At 34.6% G+C, this 17578-nt stretch overlaps 2 protein-coding genes across 6 annotated transcripts; both read left to right on the top strand.

Annotated features, from left to right (window-relative positions):
• Positions 1-3828: 3828 nt before the first annotated feature.
• LOC141817278 (transcription termination factor MTERF8, chloroplastic-like) lies at positions 3829-9627 on the top strand. Of its 4 annotated transcripts, XR_012600805.1 has the most exons (4): positions 6839-7163; positions 7240-7326; positions 8336-8409; positions 9444-9627. XR_012600805.1 is itself a non-coding variant. In XM_074704955.1 (2 exons), exon 1 carries the CDS (start codon positions 3837-3839, stop codon positions 5019-5021), a length of 1185 nt encoding a protein of 394 aa, XP_074561056.1. In that variant the 5' UTR covers positions 3829-3836; the 3' UTR covers position 5022; positions 9444-9627. The 4 variants fall into 4 exon arrangements, 2 of the variants coding, with proteins under 2 accessions (XP_074561056.1, XP_074561055.1); XR_012600804.1 differs by lacking the exons at positions 6839-7163; positions 7240-7326 and adding an exon at positions 3829-5022; XM_074704955.1 differs by lacking the exons at positions 6839-7163; positions 7240-7326; positions 8336-8409 and adding an exon at positions 3829-5022.
• A 5141-nt stretch (positions 9628-14768) lies between these two features.
• LOC141817279 (transcription termination factor MTERF8, chloroplastic-like) lies at positions 14769-16247 on the top strand. 2 transcript variants are annotated; one of them, XM_074704958.1, is made up of 2 exons: positions 14769-15964; positions 16125-16247. In XM_074704958.1, exon 1 carries the CDS (start codon positions 14779-14781, stop codon positions 15961-15963), a length of 1185 nt encoding a protein of 394 aa, XP_074561059.1. In that variant the 5' UTR covers positions 14769-14778; the 3' UTR covers position 15964; positions 16125-16247. The 2 variants fall into 2 exon arrangements, with proteins under 2 accessions (XP_074561059.1, XP_074561058.1); XM_074704957.1 differs by having other exon boundaries at positions 16112-16247.
• The last annotated feature ends 1331 nt before the right edge of the window (positions 16248-17578 follow it).

The following is a 17578-nucleotide window of genomic DNA, read 5'->3' as shown; positions in this document are numbered from 1 at the left end:
TTTTCTTGGCGGCCGACCTCTTCAAGTTACTCATCGGAGCCAACTTTATTATCCTATTGACCTAAGTACCCTAATTGAGTCTTGTATATCTCAACTCGATTTGAAGAGGCCTACTCCTTGAGCTTTCTAGCTCTTCGAACTCTTCCACTTTGAGCTCCCCAAGTTCTGTACTCTAAGCTCTTTGAGCTCTTCCCAAGCACTCTAAGCACCCCCAAACTATCTACTCAAAGTTCTCCCCTTCGAGTTCATTAGGTTATAGATCTTCTCAAGCAATCACTACACTAGTGCAATTGAGTAGCGACGTAGCCAAGCCAGGAGGGGACGAGGGCCCCCCCTCGAGATTTAAAAAATTAATATTATATATAATATATATTTTAAAAAATACTAATTAAAATCAAAATATGTCTGATTAATATTTATTTCTCTCTATTTCTTCCACAAAATAGTCTCAAATCTTCGCTGATACTTTGTCTGATCTATTCACCATAGTTTGTTGTTGGAAAATTAAAAATGACCATATATTTAGAAAGTTTTCGACCTAAGCTATCCATTAGTATGATTTTTGTGAGAAAACATCATGACTTGGAATGTGTCAGTCAGTCTTCTTCTCTCATCGGAGTTACGTAACATATTTTTTACCGTCGTCATGGGTTCTTGTCATTGAAAATCGTGATTTGAGAAAGTTTAGGTTTAGTTTTAGTACCTAGAGTGTGATTTCGGAGGTTGGGGTGCGTGGTGTAGAGACATGCAAGAAAAAAGACATACTTTATGAGAAACAATTTGAAAAAAATCATTGAAAGAATTTGCAATAGTAATATCTTCATTGGACGATGTATGAATTGAGAGAAGACATTAAAAAAAATTGGGAGTATACATTAGAGTTCATATTATAATACATTGTTGAGTTTAATATGCTTGTATCATTTTGTTATTGATGTCTTTTAAATTGTTGAAGAGGAGGAAAAATATCACAAGCAAATGATGCAAGCAAATAATATGTTGAAATTGATGAAAAAAATATAAATTCATATTTTAGATGCACTTAATGAAAAATATTTTGAGAGTCACGGATGATTTGCAACAAGTTTTGTAAAGAAAAGATCAAGATATCATAAATGTCATAATTCTTGTAAGATCAAGCAAACATCAATTGCAAACCATAAAAGATAATGATTGAGATTTATTACTGAATACAGTTTCTTTATCTTTTGTTAAATATGAGGTACTCATCCTGCACATGTAAGATTTGTTCGTTTTTTTATGGGAGATCATAACGAAATATTAAAGGAATGATAAATCTTCACTATTATCGTGTTGAAACGTTTATGAAGTAATATATTTGCAACTTCAAGAGTTGAATAATCACTTTAACATAATAAATACAAAATTGTTGTTATGTATGACTTGTTTTGATCCATCAAATTCATTATCTGTTTATAATAAAAGAAAATTATTTTGGTATGTTTAGTTTTATCTATTCGATTTCTCTTCCATGGAGTTAATGTATTTTGAGCATCAACTTGATAATTTTATTTTTAGCATGCGAATTAACAATCCATTCTCTGATGTTGCAGGGATTAATGAGTTTGTTAAAAGGATGGTTCAATTGAAGAAACATCGACTATATCCTTTGGTATATTTATTTTTGAAGTTGCATCGTTATTACTCGTTGCAATTGCAACTATAGAAAGAGTGTTTTCAGTAATGAAAATAATCAAAATTTCACTTTATAATTGGTTGACAGATGATATGGTGAATTTTTATATGACACCATATATTGAGTAAGATGTGTTTGATATATTATTATTCAATATTTTTAAAGTATGAAATCTCAAATAATATTATTGTAAAAACATATAAACTTAATATATGAGTTTTATTATACATATGTGTTATATTAATTGAAAATCTTAACTATGCCACTAAATGAGGGTAATGGTCATTAGATTGAGATTAATAACTTGGCGACTAAGATTAATGGTGGAAGATTAACAGTGGAGGATGAAATCATTGATTAAACAGTTGAATGATCTCTAATTTCTCAGTAGTCATGGTTACCATCTCCATAGGTTCCCAACCTATACCTATAAATACTTAATATGCTAAGGTCTTCACTATAACTCTGAGTTTACTCAAGCATCACAGAGGTCTTGTCAAAAAATTTTGATGCCTTGACGTTAATTCTCATGTGTGTTGTGTGTTGTGTGCAGGTTAAACCATACTATGCAGGTTCAATTTCACCTCCAACTGAACACTCATTTTATGAGCAGACTTTGGCAACATCAACAGGTCAGATCATGCTATGCAGGTTGGATTATACCGTCTTAGCCTGGCCTTAGCAGTAGATTTCAACGACATCAATTGTTAGATATCAACTATGGCAATGATCTGTCAAGTCGAAGTTAAATTCTCATTTGGCGAGGTCGAGATAATATCTTTTTTCGTCGTGGTCAACTGCAGTTTTTCGATTTACTTTCTCACAGATGATCGTAGGGTTGATCATATAGAACCGCTGGAATGATAAATTCTATTTTTTTGCATAAGAAGTTAAATTCCCATTGCCTCTCATAACATGGTCAATAGGATAATCAACTATCCTGAGTGCCCCCAAGTACAACCTTTTGGTACAAAGCAAGTTATGAAATTTGGAATAACATAAGTTTGAGCCAAACTAGACTAGTAGATAGTGATTATTAGTTGGAAGAGTGGCAGGGCTTGGAAAGCAATTGGAAGAAATTGAAAGTGTCTAGTCTCACATAACTTTATTTTATTATAGGCTAAAAGTATCACACGATTATTTCGTTAAGTAATTTAATAGTGTTAGTAATTAGGGTATAAAATAATATACTGTCAAACTATGGTGGACACTTCAATGATCTCGAGCCTATAGGTATTTTTGGAAAAAATATATAAAATTTGAGTGCTGAAATGTAATTTTATAAAGAATCAAAAGGCACCTTCAAATTATGCAAATCATCAAAATGATATTTAAAAAAAAATAATTAAAAGGGCACTCTATTATCGTTTACCTCGAAAATACTTTTATTTTCAATTCTATTAGAATAACTATGATTAATTGCTACGACGTGTAACAGTTGCAATTAACTATTACAATGTATAATAACTACAGAATAGTTATTATAACACTGTAATAATTTTTATTTTCAATACTATTGTAACAATTACAACATAGTAACAATTAATATAATGTTATTGTAAACTAGCTAAGTAACTGATTCAATTATTTAAAATAATTTTGATCAATTAAATAATATTGATGAAGTTTAAGTAATTTTGATAAATTTGATAGAGTATTTTAATATAATAAGTGTTTAGGATTCAGTAATTTAGAATTTAAAGTTAGTTATGTAACAACTAACTTAAGTAGTGGTTATAATTATTTAAAAATAATTTTGATTAATTTAAAATAATTTTGATAAAGTTTAAATAATTTTGATTAAATTAATAAAAAGTATTTTAATATAATAATATTTTTATATTATAATTTTGATTAAAATAAAATAGTTCAATTTTTATGAGTAGATGTTATAACAACACGAGAATACAAAAATTTTTAGTACAAAACATGTGTGATGGGCACCTTTTTTTTTTAAATTTTTTTGTTTAAAAAAAGATTTCTTTTGCCTAATTTGGGATGCTTTTTGATTGTTGCTCAACTTTTCTTTGCCTTCTGAATTTCACTAGAGGGTAAAATGTAAATTATCAAATTCTGAGGACAAATGATAAAATTTGAAAGAAAAAAAAAAGGTCCCGGAACAATATAAACACGCTAGGGTTTAGGGGAAGAGCAAATCGAAATCTCTGAAGGAGAGACGATGAAGAGGCTACATAACTTCTCCTTCTTCTGCAAAACCGTGTCTTCCACTCGTTCTCCTCGCCCCCACGATGCTGCCCTCCTCTTCGCCGTCTTACCTTACTCGGCCTCCGCCACCGCCGCCGGCGCCGCATCCACCACTGGGAAGCGCATGTTCATGGCCCAGTACCTCGTCGACTCATGTGGCTTCGACCAGGAGAAGGTCACCGAGGTTTCGAAGCTTCTCAACGGCATCGAATCCCGGCAGCAGCCCGACTCCGTCCTTGCTTTCCTCAAAAGATACGGCTTCGATGACGCATCAGTAAAAAAGCTCCTACATTACTTCCCCAAATGTCTTCTTTTGGACGTAGAGAAGACACTTGCCCCGAAGTTCCGAGCTTTCGAAGATCTGGGTCTCTCCCCATCCGACATCGTCCACCTCGTCCGGTCGAATCCCTTCACCGTCAAAATGAAACACGAAAGCACTGTGCCTAAGATCGAATTTTGGCAAGACCTTCTCGGATCCAAGGATGCGCTGGTGAAGTTGGTCAAGAGAAGCCCAGTGATTTTCACGTATAGCATCGAGAAGAAGATCCAGCCCAACCTTGAGTTGCTTCGGGAATGTGGCTTGGAAGGCCCAAAACTTGCCTTTATGTTGCGGAACTGCCCACTGATCGTGGCACGGAATGCTGATTTTTTGAAGTCATTGATCAGTCGCACGGAGGACTTGGGAGTGCCACGGACATCTGGGATGTTTCCTTGCGCTCTGTTTGCACTCTACAGGGTCAGTCCAGAGAAGATCAAGATGCAAATGGAATTGTTCCGGACCTTTGGATGGTCAGGGGACGATTTTGTTGTGGCATTCCAGAAATGTCCTACCTTCCTGCAAAAGTCTTCGATGAGTTTGCAGAGAAAAATGGAGTTCTTGATAAATGAGGCTGGATATGTTTCTTCTTACATCGCTACACGTCCAGTACTATTGACACTGAGCTTGGAGAGAAGGTTGATTCCGAGACATCGGATCTTGGCAACCTTGAAGTCTAGGGGGCACTGTGAAAGGGATTACAAAGTGACAACATACATGGTGAATTCCGAGGCCCAATTCATAGAGAAGTACATTATCCTATACAAGGACAAGTATCCAGATCTGAGTGAACTCTATGCAAGCTTAAACCACTCTAATGCTTCTGAATCTGGACTTCAATGAGGCAAGTCATTTTTTCCCCTACGAGTTGTATTTCATTGTGGCATTTTTCACTGAATGACTTCTCCTTTGTCAAACTCTAAGCTAATATTTATGCCAACAAGCATGAAGATAAGAAGAATTCACAGAATCATGGTCTTGTTTTTGCATGTCGATATGCACGAAGATAAGAACAATTTACAGGATTATGATTTTGATTTTGTTTGCCAATCGAGTTAAAAGCTCACAGATTCATCCCTTGCTATGTTGGACAATTGTTATTCTTGTATTCATGCGGACTCTACTGCAAGAGATCGCTGCCACATGGATGCAATGTTTTGAACACTTCTTGAATTTTGTCGATCGAAATGGTATTACATGCTTGATATTGCATAGCGTAATCTTCCAAAACACTACACTACTAGTGAGTTTATGACATGAAAGGCCACTTTGAACCCATGGGAACTATGCAAACTTTGGATGGCTGAGAACCAAATAGGAATGGACTAGTTTAAGAAAGAACAAGTGAGGTTAGAAAAGCTTTTTGTTGTTCAAGTGCCAATAAAGCAAGATATGCCTCCAAAGAATTGGAAATGAGCAAATGAATCTCTTAGGAGTTATGTAAAGAATTAAAATGGTAAATAGATGCAATCTTACCTGTGGATAATAGTGAAGAACTGCTTTTGTGCTTTCCTAAATCTACCTGCTTCTGTACAGATCACAAGCAAGGTGAACTTCTTGTTCTCTGTTACACTCTTTTCATGATCTCTGTTAGTTATAGATCATCATCTTGTTGGAAGTCTAAACCAAACTTGCATTCTTGGAAGCATAAATCAAATTGGATTGTTGGAACTCAAAACCAAATTGCTTGAGTCTTCCTAAGTCAAGTTTGATTGAATTATGTAAGGGCTAATTAAGTTGTCTTGATTGTAAGTGCATGCATTTGATTTAATGTAGGAAGAACCAAAATGTCTTTGGACTTCCTTTGTCATGGCTATATAAACCAAGTTGTAGCAAGGATACAAGGCAATTGAGTGAAAAAAAGTTCTTCAAAATTGTTATACTCCTCTTTTATTCCCAAATACTACATCTCCTCTCCCTTCACATCTAGCCAGGTCATTTGTTAGTAAAACTTTGTGCTTTGAAACATTAAAAATAGTAGAAAAGTGGAAGCCACATTGGTAGTGCATTCAATATTTGGAGTAGGCTCAACTTGTTGATCTTCATTCTCAGTTTTGCTTGTACTCAGAAGTGAAGCAAATCAATTTCCAACAAACAAAAAAAATTGAGGATATTTGGTTAGATTGACTGTTTTTATTCATTTAATCATTTTTGAAAAATAGGATTCAAATTTGATAATAGCCGACCCCACTTAGTGGGATAAGGCTTGGTTGTTGTTGTTGTAGGATTCAAATTTGATAAGTTAAAATTAAGGGTTGACTGTATTAGACACTTCGTTGACGCAAATACAATCAATAATGTGGTCCAAGTATGTGAATAGGCAATATGGATTAACTCGGGTTAAATTACTTTTAGAAATGTTAATGATGTTTTATCTTACATAGCTGACTTTTTTAGAAGGGTTTACTAATTTTAACTCATTTAAATTATTTTATAATATTACAATATTATATGTAAGATATGAGAAAATTTAGGGTTAAATTGTAAATAACTCTAATTGGTTAATAAGGATTAGAGGCTTAATTATTTATAAGGACTAGATTAATTAGGGATTTAGTGTTTAATTTAGGTAATTAAAAGCCTATTAAAATATTTCCCTAAAATCCAATTTAAACTAACCCCATTTAAGCCAATTTAAGCCAGCCAAATACAAACCTATTGCAGTCCAATTAAAGCCAAATTTTAGCCCATTTAGGATATAGGGTTTCAACGTTTGGGAATCCAATCAAAACTGCGACTCCTCTTCTCTGGCCTAACCGCAATTCTTCTTCTTCCGTCCGAGCTCGTGATCAGCGCGCGATCCTTCTCCCCGTCGCGATCGTCCGTTGCCTTCGCGTTGCCTACAAGAAGAACGGCGGCAAGACTTTTGCCTGCACCATCATCGGTCACCGTCGTCGCCCGCGCGACGTCGTGCTGCCGAAGAGGAAGCGGAACGGGATCGGGATCGAGCTGAAATTGGTTCTGGATCGGGGAAAGAACGATTTGGTAAGCTCGAATTCCTGGTTGTGTATGGTTTTCTTGTTGGGATTTTTTGGGATTTCTGAATGGCTTCAGTTCACAGATTGTTGGATCTGGTCGGTGAGGACGGTGGCGTCGACTGAGAAGGGAAGAGTCAGAGCTCTCTAGGGCAAGGGATCTGAAATCTGAGGTGAGTTTTCTTTCTTGCATCCGGTTAGGTCTGCTACTATGTTGGATTTTCTTGGAGTTAATCGATTCTGTTGGGTTACTAGTTGATCGGGAATTTCTTGGTTTTGGTTGGATCATTTCTGTTGAGATCGAGTTTTTCTTATTTGAAGGTCGAATTCTTGTTTATGATGGGATCGACTCTTGAAGGTACGTATTTGGTTTGATGTTGAAGAAACTACACCCTGTTGGGATTAAGGGATACTGTTCGGTGAGATTGGAGTGGTTTTGTTGGATGTATTGGTGTGTGATCTATTGGAAGGTGTTGTGTTGTTGGGAAATTGATTAGAGCTAGGGCAGATTAGGTTATTGTTGTTGTGGATTGTGATTATGTTGTAATAGGTTTTAGATGATTCAACTATTAAATGCTTCACCCTTGATTCCAATAGGGTTATGATTGGCTGTGGGTTTCGGTTGATTTGGATTGTATTTCCGTGATTGATGAGGTTAGGTTAGATAAAAATAATAGCGTGTGTTTTTGGTGGCTTTTGGGTTGGTTGTGGTTAAGTAGAGCATAAGACCTAATTAGTTTGATTAGGTTAATGGATGTTATAGGTTAAGGTTGGGTTGATTAGTGGAATTGTATTTGATCCTTAACTTGAGTTTAAATTAACTTGTATCAAGTTGACTTGATCAGTTAGTTTAGATTCGGTTGAAGATCAATTGGAATTAGATTAATTCGTGTTTAACTAGCATGAGTTAATTGGATGGGTTGGATTTAATTAGGGTTAGATTGGATTCAGAGTGACCATTGGTAAGGATCTTGTTGGTTGGGTTAGAATCGATTGAAAATAGTGATTTGTTTTAGGATTTATTCTTGCTGGACTTCTGTTTGGAAACTAATAAGAGAATGGATTTAGTTGAGTTGGGTTAATTATGATTGGGTTAGATTAACCTTAGAATCGGTTAGGATTTTCTTTGATGGAAATTAATATAGTATCATATTTAGTGGTGTTGTGTTTTGTCATTTGCAGGACCGTGATTTGTGATCTTGTTATACGGAGGATTATTTTTGTGGGGGTTCTTTTATTGATGTTCATCAGATCAGGTGGGTATTTCTGTGCTTGGTCAACACAGATCTTATTTAGTGTATGATTTATTATCCGGTAATAATTATCCTGTTGTTGTTCTTCTTACACATATTAGTTATCTTGTTGCTATCCTTGTTTCACTTGTTAGTTACCTTGTTGATATTCTAATGTCACTCGTTGCTTGATACATGTCTGTTGACCTTTGATATTATCTAACTGTATTCAATACTATCTCCTTATTGTTGTTGATCTGTGATGACTTGTTGATTGATGTTAAGCATATCATGGTAGATGTAAGGATTATTTATTGAGCTGCGCATCATAACATCTACATGCTAGTGGTAAGTGTTGTTGATTGTTGTTGTTGGCTCTCACTAGACCATTGTTGATAGTGGTACAGGAGCGAGAGCATAATAGCACTGTGTGGGTGTGACCAGAATTAGCTAGACAGCTCTCTTGGGATACTGCCCCTCCCCCTCATGTGTAGTTGGTTTGTTGTTGGAGCGAATGTTTCCTGTTGTGCACCTTAGTTCATGGTGTGAGTGTCTGGGGATGTTGAGGGCAGACAATGACCAGATAGTTAGATAGTTCTTTTGTGATATTTTTCCCGCTCCTCACTCACGTGTAGTGGTCTGTTGTTGGAGTGTGTGCAGTTGTCCTATTGTGCGCCTCAGTTCATTATGTGGGTGTCTGGGGGTGGCGAGTGCAGACAGTGATCATGCATGTTACCTGTGATGTGTGTTGCATATGTGCATGCATTCGTTGGTAGGTTATTATACTGCATTTGTTATTTACAACATCTTTGTGTGTGGTTGTTGCACTTGTCTGATATATGATTGTTACATTGTATGACATTATATACATCGATGACATTTACATGATTCTTATTATCTATATTGTAGTATTGACCTTTTTCCTTATGTATCACTTGTAGACTGTATACCTTTGATATCTTGTTTATTTATATATCTGTTGTGCACTTTTATCTAGTATTCCATTGAGTATTTTATACTCATTACTAGACCCTGGGGTTTTCTTGTTTTCTCCTCAGATAGCAGATAGGATTATACTTTGGAGCTTGGAGTTTCTGCCAGACTGCTTCCATCTCACAGTAAGAGACTTATATTGTAGTTTTTTCTCGTACGGATTCTAGTTGTATTTGGGTATGTGGACTTTAATTGTGGACTTGTAGAGATTTTGTGAGTATCTGATATTTGGATTTATGTTCGTATCTATGTTTGATTTTGTATCCGTGTATTTGGGTTTCTTTGTTTGTATGTCCGCTGGCGTAGTTTTCTTTTATTATAATTGGTAGAGTGTGTCGTTGTTTGGTTTTGATGCATATCATTTTATATCGTTGTGGTTTGCGGCCGTGTGGGTCATTATGTTGATATGCATGTGTTAGATTAGTTGTGACCATATAAGTCTTATTCATGTAGTTTAGTATTTATTATGTACTTGATGATGTATGAATTGTGGTCGTGTTGGTTTGATGATGTATGTATTCAAAGAAATGATATTGTTATAAGAGAAATGTTACTAAAATTTTTCAGACAGTCGTCTTCTGGACGTAACATTATATTATTTTATATAATAGTTTATTGGCATAAATTATATATCATACAGTTACTTTGGATTTATAAGGTCGATTTCTTTTCTTAATTAATTGTTTATATATTTAGGAAACTTTTTAGTTCCCATATAATGGGAAAAAAGATATGTTTTTAAAGGTTAAATTGCAAAATAAGTTAAATTCGGAGAAAGTACGGTAAGGATGGAAGAGTTCGGAATTGTGCTAGAAGTTTTATTGACAATTAATTATTAGATATGGAGCAATAAATGTGACTGTGATAGATAAAATGATAGTAATAATAAAAGAATATGAACAATGGTAAGGGAGTGATTTTTTTCACTTAAGTTTCAATAAAAGGTGAAATATGTTACCCTAGCTTCTCTATACGGTCGACTCTACAATTATCTATGAGGAAGTAAATTGAGAAATTATAATTAACCACAAGTGAAGCTAGACTTGTCATGATACTAACTTTGCTTGTCATGCATGAATTGTAACAATATCAGAATAAAATATTAATAAAAAGTTAATTAATCTAACTACATGTGTATCTCTAAAATAACTCCACTAATATTATGTATATATTTTAGTAATTAACCTAAAGGTCAAAGGAAAAAGAGAATAAAAGTTAAAGGAAAAAAGAGAGTGAATGTAAAATATAAAGTGGAGATAAGAGACATATGCATGAAAATATAATCAACGAGGGCAACAACATAATTTACAAATTATGTTTCTATCTCATATGTCTTTCTTCTTAATCAAATTTTCTTAATTTTTTATTTTTAAATATTACACATGTTATAATCTTATTTTATCGAGCAACTCAACATAATTTTATTAACTAGGTGAACAACATGCAATACACTTATTAAGGATGTATTATATAAATAAAGGTTAACGACACTCAATCAATTTGTAATGAAATACATTGAATGTATGCACATATATATACATATATAAGGTGAATAATCCGCAATCCAGGTGAATGATCTACAATCCATCCATTACAAAATACATTATGTATATCCATCTATACATACATATATAGGGTGAATGACTCCAATTCATTCGAAATCTATCTCATATAAAAAAAATTGGATGAACAATCCGCAATTCATCAAGTGAGAAAAAATCATCACAATTTAATCGAAGCTTATGAATATACAGAAAAATTCAAGCCCATTTTAAAGCACATAGCAAATGTTTTATATTTATGAAGAGTTATTTTATTACCAATCTAGCATAAATAATATCACATCTTTAGAACCAAATTTCTATAACATAAGAGTTATACTCTTTTTTTGTTACCTTGGTTGAGAAATTGTATATTTCTGACAAGTGCTAGGCCGAAGTTCTCTCGTATGATTCGATTTTAGGTAACTACTTCAACAAATATTTCTTCATTATTTACCTTCTTAAAATTTCTCATAAGAATTTGTGTACTATGATAACGCTAAATTTTAGATTGTCTATTAAATTTTAGATTGTCTATTATAAATCTCAATAATAAATGTTAGGAGAGCAATAACCAATAGTTCATGAAAAAGGGTAAGCAAATATAAATGAAAAGATCAAGCAAATAGAGATAGGAATACTCAATTAAATTTTCTTATAGAAGATAGAAAACAAACTTTAAAAAATTTATCTCTAATATTTTTCCTAATAAGGTCTAATTTAATTCTCAATTAAATTTATTACTTGTTTACTAATATCATGTGCTAAAATTAATTTATAGCACTTAACTTTAAATCTTTAATTGAGTTTCTACTTCACAATCAAATAATTAAAAATCATTAACTATGGTTTATGTTTAATAATGCACAAGATAGTTAAAAGGGAGACCAATAAAAAAACTCCACCATTGAGGAATTTAATCAAGCTCAGGCAACAACGCTACGTTATGGCAATGCCTGTTTGGCTGTGGCGGGCGAAGCAATGGCGAAGGTGTGTGGCGGTAGCAACAACACGTGACGATAATGGAGACAGCAAGAAGGACGACAAAAAGGGTGGTGAGAGAGAAGAGATGTGGGTTAGGGTTTTAGGGTCGAGGAGAATAAAAAAAGGAGGAGAAAGATGTCACAACATGGGAGAGGAGAAAAATTTGGCTGGGATTTTTTAATCACACCTTTGCGAAAAAATGCAGCAAGTTTTACTAATTACAGCTACATCCTTTCTTTAACAACTTTATTTATTTATTTATTTATAGATATAACATATAAATTAATAATTTTATTAATTGATAATATATTTTTATAATTTAAGTGTATGATTTTACCTGATTAATTTTTAAATTCAAAGTATAATTAATGCATATTTAGTTGTATCCTATTAGGATCAATTGACAACATTTTGATATTGAAGAAAGTGCAAATTAAAAATGGCAATTTGCCATTGAATGTAGCCTATCTATGATTGCGTTGCTGTGTGGCGATTTAGTCGTCGTTTGGCCATGATTTTAAGGTCAGGAGGTTGATATTATATTATTAATGTTTGGAGATTGCAATTTGCTGCGGTCGTCGATCGATGTGGTTGTAATTTTACAATCAGTTGAAGTCACCTTGCCTGCCATTGGTGTAATCACGGTAGACGGTAGTAGCATTTATGATGTTATTTCTTTTGCCAATAAATAATTATAAATAATAAATAATTAAATATTAAGCATTTATAAGATTTATGGAGTTTACCGATAAAAATAAACGAGAATAAATATTTTTTAAAAGTGTAATTATTAAATTGATTAGAGAATTTAGTGGCAACATGGACGGAAGATTAATTTCTTTACAATTAAAAAAATTTACTAGAGAATTATTAGGAACTAATTAACATAATCAAAATTTATTAAACAGATTTCATTTCATCCATAGAACTCTATATAAACAATCCCTCTAAATTTTCTATCCATAGAACTTTATATAAACAATCCCTCTAAATTTTCTTTCATATTCTCTTGCCATATCTCTCCTCTTCTTGATGGAGTCTTTGGCCTTGATGAGCAATGCAGCCGACGATACTATGTCGATGGAGGTTCCTAGGTGGGAAGCCACTGCAAATGGATATGTTCTTAATATGGAGGTGAAAGTGGTGACACGACGTTCCCAGGACACACATCCACCTCAATTGATCTTGAAGTTTTGCCTTCGGACGATGTCTTCTTCCACCCACGATGTTGAGCATGCTCATTTCACTATTGAACAACCCTACCATAACATCATCCATGAGGCCACTTGGGACGAGGAGACGTTGCGGATGTTCTCCCATGTAGCGGCAAATCACGTGCACATCGTCGACCTCGCTCTTTTTGTGCTAGCTTTCCGTAGATACACCAGGGTGGTGCTCAATCGTTTTTCAATCATGGAATTATCTGTGATGGAGTTCTTCTCCATGATTGAGGTTCCCCCTACGGCTCCTTTCATTTCTACCGACCACCTTCGTTTCTTTGACGGCATCGAGCCCATCAGAGGGCCCGTGCCGACACCTACAGCTGCAGTGGAGGGGCTCCAAATGAAGATTGTAGAAGAACCCGGCGTATGCTCAATCTGTCTTGACGATTTTAACATAATGACTCATGTTTTAGAGATGCCGTGCCGCCATATATTTCACAATGAGTGCTTAAGGATGTGGCTGACACGAAGTAATACTTGCCCCCTCTGTAGATTCACACTCCCTAACGCATAGTTACTATTGGATTTTCGATTGAGAATTGTCATTCCTCAATTCATTCATTAGTTGTTTTTATTTTATTTTTTTACTTTGATAGTCATTTTTTTTATAAGTTAGGTGTTTCAGTTCTTTGTTTTTTTCATTAATTATTTTATTTTTAGTGTTTTTTAAAGTTGATATTAGGTATTTAATTTACGTCGATTAATTTTAAAATAACCAATCTTGTTTCATAAAAATTTTATTTTCAAGTTTTAGAATAAATTGAAAAATGCCAATCAATTTTCTTCACCTATTAGTCACTAAAGAGAAATCATATATCTCAATTGTACGTTGCAATAACTAAATCATGAATTCAAGATATGCCATATTATTTTTTGGTGTCCTTGATTAATGTGAACATTGATTTTGTATAAATATTAATGAGATTTCATGTACATTTACATAAATGACTTGATTTTTTTAAAATTCAAATATTACTAGATGAAAATAGAAATATAATTTTCAAAGAACCAAATAAAAAATTTTGATATCAAAAAAATTGAAGAATTATGTAATTTTAATTTATATCCTAAGTAGATAGATAGACAATTTAAATAAATACATAATTTTTTTAATTTTAATTTTATACATTTATAAAAATTTAAATATCTTTTAAAAATAAAAAAAATAAATTGTCGTGAATCATGAATCAAATCGTGAATCATAATAATATTTCAAAGGTTGTTATTAAGAGGGAGGTATTTCAAATGGTTATTTCAAATGGTTCTGAATGGATGGCTAGGTTTTAACAAGTTTTAAATTGATATTTCAAATGGTTTTGAATGAATGGATTGTTGATTTCGAACCGTCATTCAATTTAGCCCGGAAGACAATTGAAAGAGATTGAGGTATAAAATGATGTACTTCCAAATTACTATGGGCATTTCAATGATCTTAAAAGTCTACATTTTGACAATATATATAAAATTTGAGAGCTGAAATGTAACTTTCACTAATTCTTTTTGGTCCGACGAATTTATCTAGAGGCTAAACTGTAAATTATCAAATTCTTGGGACAAATTACAAATTTTGAAGAAAAAAAAAAGTCCCGGAACAATATAAACAAGCTAGGGTTTTGGGGAAAGGGCAAATCGAAAGCTCCGGAAGAGAGACGATGAAGAGGCTACATTACTTCTCCTTCTTCTGCAAAACCGTGTCTTACGCTCGTTCTCCTCGCCCCCTCGATACTGCCCTCCTCTTTGCCGTCTTACCTTACTCGGCCTCCGCCACCGCCTCCGGCGCCGCATCCACCAGTGGGAAGCACATGTTCATGGCCCAGTACCTCGTCGACTCATGTGGCTTCGATCAGGAGAAGGCCACCGAGGTTTCGAAGCTTCTCAACGGCATTGAATCCCGGCAGCAGCCCGACTCCGTCCTTACTTTCCTCAAAAGATACGGCTTCGATGACGCATCAGTAAAAAGGCTCCTACATTACTTCCCCAAATGTCTTCTTTTGGACGTAGAGAAGACACTTGCCCCAAAGTTCCGAGCTTTCGAGGAGCTGGGTCTCTCCCCATCCGACATCGTCCACCTCGTCCGATCGAATCCCTCCACCGTCATAGTCAAACACGAACGAACTGTGCCTAAGATCGAATTTTGGCAAGGCCTTTTCAGATCCAAGGATGCACTGGTGAAGTCGTTCAAGAGAAACCGAGGGATTCTTGCGTACAGCATCGAGAAGAAGATCCAGCCCAACATTGAGTTGCTTCGGGAATGTGGCTTGGACGGCCCAAAGCTTGCCTCTATCTTGCGGAGTCGCTCACTCATCGTGACACAGAAAGCTGATTTCTTGAAGTCCTTGATCAAGCGTGCGGAGGACTTGGGAGTGCCGAGGACATCGGGGATGTTCCTTTGCACTCTGCGTGCACTCGTCACGGTCAGTCCAGAGAAATTCAATATGCAAATGGAATTGTTCCGGAGCTTCGGGTGGTCAGATGATGATTTTGTTGCTGCATTCCAGAAATGTCCTACCTTTCCGCTGAAGTCTTCGATGACTTTGCAGAGAACAATGGAGTTCTTGATAAATGAGGTTGGATATGCTTCGTCTTACATCGCTATACGTCCAACACTATTGTTAATGAGCTTGGAGAGAAGGTTGATTCCGAGACATCGGATCTTGGCGACCTTGAAGTCTAGGGGTCACTGTGAAAGTGATTACAAAGTAACAGCATACATGATGGTTTCCGAGGCTAGATTCGTAGAGAAGTACATTATCCTCTACAAGGACAGGTATCCAGATCTGAGTGAACTCTACGCAAGCTTAAAACATACTAATGCTTCTGATTCTGGACATCAATGAGGTAAGTCATTTTTTCCCCTGCGAGTTATCATTCATGCTACCATTTTTTACTCTATGGCTTCTCCTTTGTCAAACTCTAAAGCTAATATTTATGCCAACAAGCGTGAATATGAGAAGAATTCACAGAATCATAATCTTGTTTGTGCAGCATGTCTATGCAGGAAGGTAGAACAAATCACAGGATCATGATCTTGATTTTGTGTGTCAATCGAGCTAAAGGCTTACAGATTCGTTGCCTATGTTAGACAATTGTTATTCTCATATTCATGCAAACTCTTCTACAAGAGGCATTCTTCCTTTATGAACATTCAGTAACATCTCCTTGTTTGAGTATTCAGTAATGGATAGGTCATTCATGCAAATGAAGTCTCCTAACATATTTTTATAAAAGGGAGAGAAATCGCTGCCACAGATGAAATGATTTATCACTTCTTGGATTTTGTCGATTGAAATGGTATTACATGTTTGATGTTGAATAGCTGTAATCTTCCAAAACAGCACTACTAGTGAGTTTGTGACATGAAAGGCCAATTTGAACCCATGGGAACTATGCAAACTTTGGATGGCTGAGAACCAAATAGGAATGGACTAGTGTAAGAAAGAACAAGTGAGGTTAGAAAAGCTTTTTGTTGTTCGAGTGCAAATAATGCAAGATATGCCTCCAAAGAATTGGAGCAAATGAATCTCTTAGGAGTTATGTAAAGAATTAAAATGGTAAATAGATGTAATCTTACCTGTGGATAATAGTGAAGAACTGCATTTGTGCTTTCCTAAATCTACCTGCTTCTGTACAGATCACAAGCAAGGTGAACTTCTTGTTCTCTGTTACACTCTTTTCATGATCTCTGTTAGTTAGATCATCTAGCCAGGTCATTTGTTAGTAAAACTTTGTACTTTGAAACATTAAAATAGTAGAAAAATGGAAGCCACATTGGTAGTGCATTCAATATGTGGAGGTGGCTGGTGGTTCAACTTGTTGATCTTCATTCTCAGTTTTGCTTGTACTCAGAAGTGAGGCAAATCAATTTTCAACAAACAAAAAAACGTTGAGGATATAATTTGTTAGCTTGAGTGTTTTTATTCTTTATTGAAAAATACGATTCAAGGGGTTGACTGTATTAGACACTGCGTTGACCCAAATACAATCAATAATGAAAACATTCAGAAGACACTATATGGTCCAAGTATGTGAATAGGTAATATGGATTAACTCGGGTTAAATTACTTTTAGAAACTTTAATGATGTTTTATCTTACCTAGCTGACTTTTTTAGAAGGGTTTACTAATTTTAACTCATTTAAATAATTTTTATAATATTTTATATAATAGTATATTGGCATAAATTAGATATCATACAGTTACTTTGGATTTATAAGGTCGATTTTTTTCTTAATTGTTTATATATCTAGGAAACTTTTAAGTTCCCATATAATGAAAAAAAAACGATATGTTTTCAAAGGTTAAATTGCAATATAAGTTAAATTCGGAGAAAGTATGGGAAGGACGGAAGAGTTCGAAGTTGTGCTAGAAGTTTTATAGACAATTAATTATTAGATATGGAGCAATAAATGTGAATGTGAAAGATAAAATGATAGTAATAATAAAAGAAGATGAT

This window comes from Curcuma longa, unplaced genomic scaffold, assembly GCF_044706935.1.
Source record: "Curcuma longa cultivar G26 ecotype Majalengka, Jawa Barat unplaced genomic scaffold, ITB_CL_G26_1.1 contig_19957, whole genome shotgun sequence".
NCBI classification, from domain to species: Eukaryota; Viridiplantae; Streptophyta; class Magnoliopsida; order Zingiberales; family Zingiberaceae; genus Curcuma; species Curcuma longa.
This window is presented reverse-complemented; position numbering and strand designations above follow the sequence as displayed.